Source organism: Macrobrachium rosenbergii, chromosome 3 (assembly GCF_040412425.1).
Source record: "Macrobrachium rosenbergii isolate ZJJX-2024 chromosome 3, ASM4041242v1, whole genome shotgun sequence".
Classification (NCBI taxonomy): Eukaryota; Metazoa; Arthropoda; class Malacostraca; order Decapoda; family Palaemonidae; genus Macrobrachium; species Macrobrachium rosenbergii.
Genome location: NC_089743.1, coordinates 89,837,471 through 89,849,970, shown reverse-complemented (window position 1 = coordinate 89,849,970; position 12,500 = coordinate 89,837,471). Strand labels below are relative to the sequence as shown.

Genomic DNA, 12,500 nt, shown 5'->3' with positions numbered 1-12,500 from the left:
TAATTATAAACAAACTTGTGGACTATAATTGGTTGGGACGTTCGTCTTACCAGCGAGATTCCACGGGTTTGATTTCTCTCTGTTGGTTTAATTAGAATTATACTATGTTTATGATATATATATATATATATATATATATATATATATATATATATATATATAAATATATATATATATATATATATATAAAATATATATATATATATATTTTATATATATTTTATATATTACATATAATATTATATATATTTTTATATGATCCTATATTTACAATTCCCAGTTTATCTGTTGCATGGAAACTTTGAGTTTTATTTTTTAAAAATTCTACCACCATATCATAAATCTTACAGGACAATGCAATCTTCTCAGAGTGTGAACACTTTTTGGCAAAAACATACAAATATATATATACATATATATATATATATATATATATATATATATATATATATATATATATATATATATATATATATATATATATACTGTACATATAAATCTTGTCGCTAAGCGACAGACTAAAACCTTCTGGTTCCATTCCGTTCAGAGGGGAAAAATATAATTGTGTGGACTGATATTTTCCGATACAAAACTATTATACCGCATATAAAAAATAAAAGGACAAACAGAATGCATCTAGGGGACATAGAGAGAGAGAGAGAGAGAGAGAGAGAGAGAGAGAGAGAGAGAGAGAGAGAGAGAGACTAATTGTTTTCATAATCACGAGCGACATCTAGGAATTTCTAACCAAATTAGACGCGCAAGATAAATTGGGCATCTTTCAAGGTACAACGATCATTTAACGAACGGAAAGAGAGAGAGAGAGAGAGAGAGAAAGAGAGAGTGAGAGAGAAAACCAAAGAAGTGGAACCCTTAAGATCAAAACGGGTGATGGCTTCAAGCTTTGCAGGTAAAGAACATCTAATTCCTGTGCAAATGGGTCTCTATTTTTTCTTTTCTTCATTTTGTTTTTTTCTGACACCTCGCCGCCAATGAATCTGCAGACGTCTCAGGCGCGACAAACTGACAAATGCTTCTGGTGATCCGGTACACAGAGTAGGTGTCAGTGACAGGATCAGCGACATTTGTCAAATAATGTTTTATGCTGGCAATTGCGGATCTCTGAGTTAAATGGGTTAATTAATGTGCTACGTACGGCAATATTAGTGCCAGTATTCTTTGGGATAATCTGGTATTAATATTGCCTAGAAATTTTATTATCAGTGTTTTTGGGGGTAGTTCTGGTACTATTACGGCAATATTATTGCCAGTATTCTCTGGGATAATCTGGTATTAATATTGCCTAGAAATATTATTATCAGTGTTTTTAGGGGTAGTTCTGATATTATCATTATCATAATTTTTGGGGTAATAATTGGTCAACCCTGTGAGCGGTAAATAAATGAGCTCAGTTTTCTGGGTAAACTAATTAATAATAATAATAATAATAATAATAATAATAATAATAATAATAATAATAGATAATCAAAGTGTAATAATTTCTTGACTAATTTCTAAGTTAACCATAATAATAATATTCTAAAATACCATCTAAAGTTAGGTAAAAAGTGAATTAAGATTCTTTAGTTTCAAACCTATTTTCGATTGAACACAAGGCAGGAGGTATTTTCATATATAAATCTTATATAATAGAAACGTACCGATGATTTCAAAGAATTTTTTTTTATCCTGACCATGTGATTCCTGATGCCACCTGAAGCCGAGGGAGACAAAAAAAAAAAAAAAAAAAAAAAAAAAAAGTCGGAATGAACCCAAGCGGTACTTTTTTTTTTTTTTTGTGGGATCGAGCGACTTCTTACAATTATACACAATTCTGGGTATAAAATATTCAACCTTCATGATAACTTGTTCAATTCATTATGGCGCTGACATCTCTTATTTGATAATCCAGGAGATATCATTTGCCCTTCTTATTAATCCAAAAAATTATTTTCACATTTCAAAGTTCACTGATATCAAACTAAATTAACCTAAATGATATAAATTTAAATTTCCTTCAGCACATTCCAGAAGTCAATGTTACACTAAATTATTACGTCATATTAAATTCAAATTCCTTCAGAATCTTCCAAAGTCGATCTTAAACTAAACTAAGTGATATATTAAATTCAATTCCCTTCAACACCTTCCAGCAGTTTATATTACACTAAACTGAGTTAAATTCCATTTCCTTCACCATCTTCCCGGAGTTAATGATAAACTTAATTAAATGATATTAAATTCAATTTCCATCAACGTCTTCCAGGAGTTCATGATCAACTGAATTAAATTATATTAAAATTAATTTCCATCAGCGTCTTCCAGGAGTTAATGATAAACTGAATTAAATGATATTAAATTCAATTTCCATCAACGTCTTCCAGGAGTTAATGATAAACTGAATTAAATGATATTAAATTCAATTTCCATCAACGTCTTCCAGTTCATGATAAACTGAATTAAATATTACATTCAATTTCCATCAACATCTTCAAGGAGTTAATGATAAACTGAATTAAATTACATTAAACTCAATTTCCATCAACATCATCCAGGAGTTCATGAAAAACTGAATTACATATTAAATTCAATTTCCATCAACGTCTTCCGGGAGTTAATGATACTCTGAATTAAATTATATTAAACTCAATTTCCATCAACGTCTTCCAGGAGTTCATGATAAACTGAATTAAATGATACTGAATTCAATTTCCATCAACATCTTCCAGGAGTTCATGATAAACTGAATTAAATATCAAATTCAATTTCCGTCGACGTCTTCCAGGAGTTAATGATAAACTGAATTAAATTACATTGCATTCAAAATTTCCATCACAACTTCCAGAAGTCGACCTTCGCCGATATTACAACCGCAAAGAGACAATAGCCAGATATTTTCCAGCCTATACAACCGTTAATTGAAGCTGAGACCGTTAGCTGACTTTTGTTGTATTGGCCGTTTCGTTTCCTTCACTCACTGGCATCCTGCTCTGAATAATAATGATTATGATAATGATATTTTTCCTCAGAATATATCCATCAAATAATTTAAAGCATATTTCTATCTTCACTGAACTGATAATAATACTATCTTCGCTCTTCAAGAAATAATTAGAATCATAAATGCAAGTTTACAAACGATTGAGCAATCAGTAAAAATCCGAAAAACAACGGAAATAAATAAGTGTTTGGAAATTATTTTTCCTTATTGTGAAACTGATTGTGTACAAAAACTCCATACGAAATGAAAAGTTACAGCGTGTTGAGTAACCCGTATAAATTCAATATCTGCTTACAAGAGTGGTTTTCTCCTTAATTCTTTCGTTTGGTTAACATTCTAATGGAATTTGCCCGAGTGCAATAACTTCACTACCAGTTTACCAACCTCTTATAATAGGTGCTATCATAGTTTAGCATACGAATATTTCTCTTAATTTCATGTTAACATATATTAACCTTAAAAAATAACACCGAGGAATGGGGAACTGCAATGTGCGGTACCTCAAGATTCAACTGTTGACTTGATATTCTAAGATTAATGCAGCATATGCTTCGTGGAGAGAGAGAGAGAGAGAGAGAGAGAGAGAGAGAGAGAGAGAGAGAGAGAGAGAGAGAGATAAACGCTCTTTATTGTTGCAAATGCTGATGTTTCGCTACGCACTGAATTTCTTGGCTGGTCAACATAACCACTGCATACCATAATGACTGCAGTCAATTCATATACGATATTTGTTCTGGTAAATTAAACGCTCTGTAAAAATGTTACGATACTTCAGGCTCAAAGTACTAAAACCTCATTACATTTTAATCACTGGAATACACTTGGCCCGGGACGCAGACTGCGGGTGGAAATGTCTCTCTTTAACAAGAATATTAGCCTATGGTCAAACTCCCCCTATCAGTCTTATCAGGGAGCCCTTCAAACAGAACGATTAGTTTACTTGCGAACACCTGGTAAGCTACAGATACTATCTGATACAATCTTGAAAAATGTTTACTCTTTCGTTGCCTGTTACAAACAATGTACAAAACATATAACAAACCTTTCAATTTGTATTTAGGTGCCCGTCAATAAACACACACAGATCTGTCACATCGTTATCAATTAATAGCGCAACCTGATCTTCGTATTTTTGTCCAGTCAAGGACACACGACCACGAATCGACCAGGGCAGTCAACCTCGTCTTGACTGGCGAATATTCACTGAGCGTATGTGACAGACTTCACCAACAACCAAAAACCATACTTCTTTCAAATAAGTCCAACATACAGCATTGCGATGCAATGACGTATATCATTACACCGGAACATTTGCGAGTATTCTCTGATGATTGTTGCGGCCACATGTACTACGGCCTCTCAGAGTTGACAGTTAGTAAAAACGTTTTCAAATCGTTTAGTTCTACCGACCACCGAGTTCATAATATATCAGCTTGCTTACGTAAGGAATTTCTTCCGTGTTTTGGTTAGTAACTTTCAACAAGCAAAAATACCCCACACTTTCAAAATAATTTGGAAACATCAATTGGCTTAACTTTATCATGAGCTTACCTTTCCTACCATCACACCACCGAACTGCGTGCACCCTTGGGATGGCATTACCACTACCGCCCTCTGTCGCACCCTATTTTAACTATTCCTTCTGTTCCTTGACCGCTGAGATTAGAAAATGTTCCTTTTCACCACTAAGAAATTTCTTTTCAGAGTCAACCAACCACCAAACCACTGGTAAAAACACTACGATCTTCGCGAGTGAGTCTCACATTGTGAACGATTCGGGAACAACAATGCAAAGAAGAAGAAGTGTCTAGTAAACTCGGTGATACCCAACACCATGAGACAACTCTTCCCTGCAACCAACCAAACACCACCACTTAATTCATTCTCACAATCGCTAAGACGTTCACGAACTGTCACATGTTCAGCCTTCAATATTGTGTGATTTGATGCCCTCAACCTGATCTTATGGGCCGTTGGGGACAAAATGCTGGCTCTTAAAGAACTGTCTAAAAGAGAAATAGGAAACCAGTCCCGTCACACCCGGAAGCGTGATTCACACACCAGCTTCTCGGAACAGCTTCAAGAGTGGGACTGAACGAGATACTACTCAGGACGGGATGGGTATATCATGGGACAGGGCATTTTCGCTCCCTCCTCTGTCAGGGCATGAATGATTAGTGTGGAAAATGTTTCTGCCAGCAGCCACCTGCAGACGATGTGATAATGTCACGACCCAGCCTTAATCAGTCGTTGAAGGAAGTCGTGAGCTTTATATTTTCATTCAAAAAGAAACGAAAATTAAGTACGAAGCAACTCGCTCCATCGAAGGATAGAACCACAAAACAAGTTTACATTTTTTTATGAAAGTAAAACTTTCTGGATAAATATAACGCTTTTCTTTACTTAACCTATAAGCAAAAAACATTTCCGTTACTAAATGCCTTTCCCCTCCACACAAATAACGTTCATAACAAATGAAAAACATACCAAAAAGCAACGAAAGTTCCGCTGTCCGTCTGAAATATTAAGAAAACGAACCAAAAGCAGTGACCACTAAAGTGGCAATCCAGTGATACAGCAAGCTCCGCCTCACTTGTGATGTCATAAATATGAGGGCGGAACTCACCATCCATGACATCACCGTTTACACGTTCCCGGCACCCCATTGGCTAGAACATCCATGACATCATACACACGACTTCCCATTGGTGGAGCACTTAGGAATGAATAACATACCTTTAGTCTGCCTTACTTAGCACGAAGAAAGATCTGGAGCTAAATGAAAAACATAATGCAATAAGTAACTACATAAAAGGAATTTTACTAAGTTCGTAGGGGACTGTCTTCTCTTACTCATCAGTGCAATTTGTTTCCTTTTAAATATGAGCTTAACGCGTGATTGTGGGCAGTCGCTTGTCAAAACTTCCCTTATTTGAAACGTTTCCGTCAGTTACAATATATATATGAAGTAGTTATTAAGAATAATCAAACGCATTTCCTCTCCCTGACATCATATGTTGAAATAAGAAAAGATGTTAAAACCTACGAAAAAAAAAAAAAAACATGCAGCTCTTGACGGCGACATGACTTGAAGAGATCCATCATAAGTAAACCTTCAATAATTAAATTCTCAACCCTTCAAGTATATACATAACGTAACGACCTTTCAATTCCGTTTTTATAATCCTGTCCTCATCATTAAGAGTCTTCACTATGAGCGAAATATAAACCTACAGCGTAATCATATAATACAACGAGTTTTGGTAAAAACCCTCCTAATTATATAATTTCGGAGACTTCTTTCCTTCCAAGGCTGTGCTATAGGATTCTCCTACAGCTTCTGTTTTTCCCCGACTCCTAACGTTTCTCCTCCTACCGATTTAAAACTTAAACACAATTCATCTTCCCTCTTTTCCGTACCCCTGTGTTCTTCCGGCCTGGGCTAGGAAAGGACATGAGGTCGCCCACATTGCCCTTTGATCGTGACGAAATGAAGAAATTTTTGGATTTTTAGTTTTCTGTAAAAGAAAACTATTGATCCTCAGAGCTTAAAAACCACCGAGGCTAGAGGGCTGCAAATTGGTATGTTGATCATCCACCCTCCAATCATCAAACCTGGCAAATTGCAGCCCTCTAGCCTCAGTAGTCTTTATTTTATTTAAGGTTAAAGTTAGCCATGATCGTGCGCCTGGCAACTCGCTGGGTGTCAACAAAACAGGCCACCACCGCGCCGTGACTGAAAGCTTCATGGGCAGAGGCTGAGAGTTTCACGGGCCGTGGCTGAGAGTTTCATACAGCATTATACGCTGTACAGAAAACTCGACTGCGCCAAAGAAACTTCGGCTCATTTTTAACTTAAAACGACAAATGTAAAACAGAAGAACGGGAATCTTCCCTTATTTGCGCCTTATCCGGTAAAAGACGTTTGGTATATCCAGGATTCCGTGGTTTTACTATTTTTGGTCGTTAGTACGTGCCGTTCTTGGCGGAGCCGTTTACAGCAGGATATGATTGCATGTTTTATCTAATGCACTTCTGGTAAACTAATTCTATACGCAACATGAACATGCATATATATATATATATATATATATATATATATATATATATATATATATATATATATATATATATATACACACAATGTGTGTGTGTGTAGAGAGAGAGAAAAAGAGACGGAGAAAGAGATAAGCATTTATATATATATATATATATATATATATATATATATATATATATATATATATATATATATATATATATATATATATATATATATATATATATATATATATATATATATATATATATATATATATTTTTCATTTTATACAGGTTTCGCTACTAAACCAGATGAATCAAACCCTAATAAGATTTTTCTATATATATATTTATATATAAATAGAGAATATAACCCTAATATATATATATATATATATATATATATATATATATATATATAAAGAGAGAGAGAGAGAGAGAGAGAGAGAGAGAGAGAGATATTCTTGTAATAGTTGTCTCCTGTCGTAATATTACGTAAACCGCTAAAGTATTGCACCCTCAGACCGACGATAGTTCCGTGTCCTTCCTCCATAATGATCTACTGGTCAGCTGGACTTATCGCATTGTCCGGTTATCGCATCCTTCAGCAACTCCGCGGAGCGCTGAACGAATGACGAATGGAAGAGGCGATTACTGCGATGACTTCAGGAAGACTCTGACGGGAGTCTTCGTCAAGAGAATCATCACTCACCCTGCCACCTGGAGAGATGCACGCCATGAGTTAATCAGTGGTCGTCAGGTTTTAACAAACAAACATATCGCCGAGAGGAAAATGAAGAAATATGGAGAGAATCGTGATTAACTCGCGGAGAAAAATGTGGGCAGGAACGGGAAACATTTCACAGAACGTAACAGTTTTATCAAGACCCAAGCTCGGAGCACGAAAAAGCTTTTAGCGACATCATGTACAGAGATGCGGTGAATGACGCAATACCCGAGCAATAAATTAAGCTCTGCCATCCACTAAAACCTATTTGCCCTTTCCCCAGACAAACTTTGGCTTCAGAAAGTGCCAACTCCCGTTTACAGCAAGTAGTACCTACTTGCCTTTTCCCCAGACAAACTTTGGCTTCAGAAAGTGCCAACTCCCGTTTACAGCAAGTAGTACCTACTTGCCTTTTCCCCAGACAAACCTTGGCGTCAGAAAGTGCTAACTCCCGTTTACAGCAAGCAGTACCTATGCCTTTTCCCCAGAACTTTGGCTTCAGAAAGTGCCAACTCCCGTTTACAGCAAGTAGTACCCATTTGCCTTTTCCCCAGACAAACTTTGGCTTCAGAAAGTGCCAACTCCCGTTTACAGCAAGTAGTACCTATCTGCTTTTTCCCCAGAACTTTGGCTTCAGAAAGGGGCTAACTCCCGTTTACAGCAAGTAATCTGGAATTACGTTGCTCATAGGATGTCATTCCCTACCCTCCTAGCAACTTACCACAGTCGACTGACAGCCGTATATAAGATTCATTGCTAACATCAGCAAGGAGAAAATGTGATTTTAACGGAAAGGCCTAAATCGCTTTATCTCATACAAAGTCACATTTTTTATATTCACAGACATTAAGCCATAAATATCGCTCAATTTCCAATTCACTGTAACGCCGGAATACCTTTCGCACAAGGCTAATTACAACTGATAAATGCTTCGTAACTAACCACCGGGATTCGAATCGCTGCCTTGTTCAGAAACAAAGATATTCTGTGACTTGGACCACTGAACCACGGTTGATATAAGGACCTTACACTGGTGACGAAGCACTTATTAGTTATACTTCTCCTTAAGCATAAGTTATTCTCAAGGTCAATATGGTATAAAACTGTTAGTGGTTTTATATATATATATATATAAGTAGAGGAGAATATGGTATAAAACGATATTAGTAGTTATAGTATATATATATATATATATATATATATATATATATATATATATATATATATATATATATATATATATATATATATATATATATATATATATATATATATATATATATATATATATATATATATATATATATACATATATATATATATATATATATATATATATATACATATATATATATATATATAAATATATCAACACATAATCACGTGTGGAACAGAAATAAATTTCTGACTCACATCAAGATCGAACCCAGGTCTTTCAATTGAAATGGCCTGAGTGGGCAGCGCTCCCTGCTTTCAAACTGAAAGACCTGGTCTGATCCTGATGTGAGTCAGAAATACACACACACATCATATACATACATATACATATATATATATATATATATATATATATATACTGTATATATATGTATATACATACACACACATTTATTATATATAAAACAATGAGAGAGAGAGAGAGAGAGAGAGAGAGAGAGAGAGAGGAAACATAACCTCCTCAAGTCCTCAAATATAAGATGAAAATAACTATAAAATCCGAACATTAATTCCCACTTTACGACTTCCATCATTACCATTCCTTAGCCGCGGGCTGGTCATCTCTCATAGCTTTCTTTATATCTTCCCATTTTTTACCTCTTGGAATCTAAAGTGCAAAGCTAACAAATAGGACCTATTTAACGCGTCCTTAAGATAAGAACCCGCATATAAAACTCACTCATAAAATTCCACATGCAACTATCTTGAGGAATTAATAAAAACTTGAAAATGGCACAAATATCTTTTTTGAATTTTTTCTGTCATTTAATAGAATGAAAACGATCTATGATATAAAAGTAAGTCTAAGCAAAGAGAGATGATAGGGAATAAAAAAAAAAAAACAAGTAAACGGTAAAAAAAAAAAAAACAATCGTTCGTTAGTACCCAAAAACAAACACTAGAACTATCACCAATTAGGTCGTAAACATTCATATTAATGACAGGCTTATCGTCAGTCTTCAGTGCAACTGAGTTCGAATACGTAAGTCGAGATGTTCACCGTAAGTTGGAAAGAGTGAGTGAAAAGAGGCTCTTCCAGTGGTATGATGATAATAATCTAGGTAGTGTAAGAGTAAAATGCAGACAAAAAAAAAATATTCGTAAAAGATAAAAATTTTTAGTGGCATAAGTGAGAATGGCATGTTTCATCGCGTGAATACTGACTGGTGTACGTTTATCCGTAGAATTATTTATACCTTCTCTATAATCTAATATATATGGGTTCCTTTTCCACTGAAGGCCTCGAAATACGAAGGGGGTATGAATGAAGAGTTGCTCCCTCCCAGATGAAATTATAATGAAGATGAATAAAATTGTATTTTTGTTTTTTACCTCAATATCCAGAAAACAAAAATTTAAATTGATATCAAGTAATGATTTTGTTCTTACAAATGTATGAACACGAAATCTGGAGGAAAGCAACTCGCTACTAAATCGTGAATATGTCGAAAAAAGAAAATAAAAAATGTAGTTTTTTGTTTACGTAAATAATCAGAATACCAAAATATTTAATAATATCAAATAGTGTTTTTGTTCATACAAAAGAACACGCCGTTGAATAACAGCGCATTCATATCTATTTATAAGAAGAAAATTTACATAAAAAAACGCACGTTAGGTGAAAATCCATTTTCGTAAAAATCTCCTTACCTCTCCACAATCCACTTGAAAATAAATATCACGGCTCGCACCAATCTTAATCTTCAAGGATTACAGCAGCGTCGGAGATAAAGCATCGATGTTTGAAAAGCAAAATATCAATGACAAGTACAAGGAAAGAGTCATTTATTTACAACATAACGGCTCAAGCGAGACCAAGGCCGGCTCAGACGTGTTCTTCACAGGAGGAAAAACCCTTATGAAAAGAAGACATCAGACATCGGGCCAACAAAAACCAATAAATGGGATTTTTTTTTTTTTTTTGTAATTTGCCTTGAGTTAAGTTCTAGTGCACCTGGCTAGCTGGCTAGCTGGTTTAGATTAAGCTAGCTTTGAGCCAGCACGGATCCCCGGCCTGACGAGTTGAAGGGGGATAAAAGGCCTAGTGTGAACCCCTGGATTCTGACCAACCAGCAGAGATCAAGGTGGCTTGAGTCAGGAGATTTCCACGTGTCCAGTAGCTAAGTTATTACTGATGTTATGTTACACGAATAAAAAAAAGTAAAAAACGCGCCGTAGTTTCTTCGGCGCAATCGAGTTTTCTGTACAAAGTATAATACTGTATCAGCCACGGCCCAATGTTGACCTGTCCTATAGCGCTGCCAGACGCACGAACATGGCTAACTTTAACCCTAAATAAAATAAAACCCACTGAGGTTAGAGGGCTGCAATTTGGTTTGTTTGCTGATTGGAGGGTGGATGGTCAACATATCTATTTGCAGCCCTCTATCCTCGGCAGTTTTTAAGATCTGAGGGCGGACAGAAAAAGTGCGGACGGACAGACAAGGCCATCTCAATAGTTTTCTTTTACAGAAAACTAAAACGTGTTCTTATCTTTGCCGAGTGTCTTAAAGAGATGTTGATAATGTCTGACAGTTTGGGGTTATCAGTATTGCTCTAGAAATTTACAGCTTAAAACTATTTAAAAAATCAACTTTGTTTCTCCACATCTCGAAATGTCAGAAGGAAAATAAAGCGTGGTGAATTTTATGTGCTGGAAAAGAATTAGGTAACTAATTCACTGAGAAAGTAACACGGTGAAGATATAAGAAGACCTTTCTTGACACTGATAAAAAATAATGTTCAAAACACGAAAAAAAAAAATTCGGTGTGAATTTCATTTTTTATACAAAAATCACTCAACTGAGTTTTTACAATGAAAATCTATAGTGAGAAGAGAAGTTTTGATTTTACTCCATTCGGAAACGTACTTTAGGTAGAAAAATGTTGTTTTCATAACGAAGAAATAAAAATCAGCTTTCTCGACACTGATTAAAAATAATCTTCATAATACGAACAAAATTCGGTGTGAATTTTATTTTTATACAAAAATCACTCAATTGAGTTTTTACAATAAAAACTATAGTAAGACTAAAAGTTTTGATTTGATTCCATTCGGAAATGTACTTTAGGTAGAAAAATGTTGTTTCACAACGAAGAAATAAAAATCAGCTTTCTTGACACATAAAAAATAATGTTCAAAATACGAACAAAATTCGGTGTGAATTTCATTTTTATACAAAAATCACTCGATTGAGTTTTTACGATAAAAATCTGTAGTGAGGCTAGAAGTTTTGATTTTACTCAATTAGGAAAGGTACTTTAGGTAGAAAAATGTTGTTTTCATAACGAAGAAATAAACATCAACCACAAACATCAACAAAAAATAAAAATGCAGGAAAAATTGTCCCACGACATGGCGGATTCGTTGAACACAATCTCCTTTTTCCCGTTTTTATCTCACACAGAAAGCAGCTGTTACCCTTTGACTGGTTTCCGGAATAACAATCTAAATAAAGCCTTGCAACTATGAACACGAACCAATGAAGAACTATGCGTTGCATGACACATACC

At 34.9% G+C, this 12,500-nt stretch overlaps 1 protein-coding gene across 8 annotated transcripts in view; it reads right to left on the bottom strand.

The window, feature by feature from the left end:
• Sarm (sterile alpha and armadillo motif) overlaps window positions 1–12,500 on the bottom strand; it is a 727,304-nt gene that overhangs the window by 108,512 nt on the left and 606,292 nt on the right. Inside the window, exon 1 of one of the 8 annotated variants that reach the window (XM_067085047.1) lies at window positions 4,553–5,258. The exons of the other annotated variants lie outside the window; for them this stretch is intronic. Within the exon in view, the coding sequence (XP_066941148.1) occupies window positions 4,553–4,600 (48 nt within the window). The 5' untranslated portion in view covers window positions 4,601–5,258. Of the gene's footprint in view, window positions 1–4,552; window positions 5,259–12,500 lie in introns of those variants that run through there. 8 annotated transcript variants of the gene reach the window in all.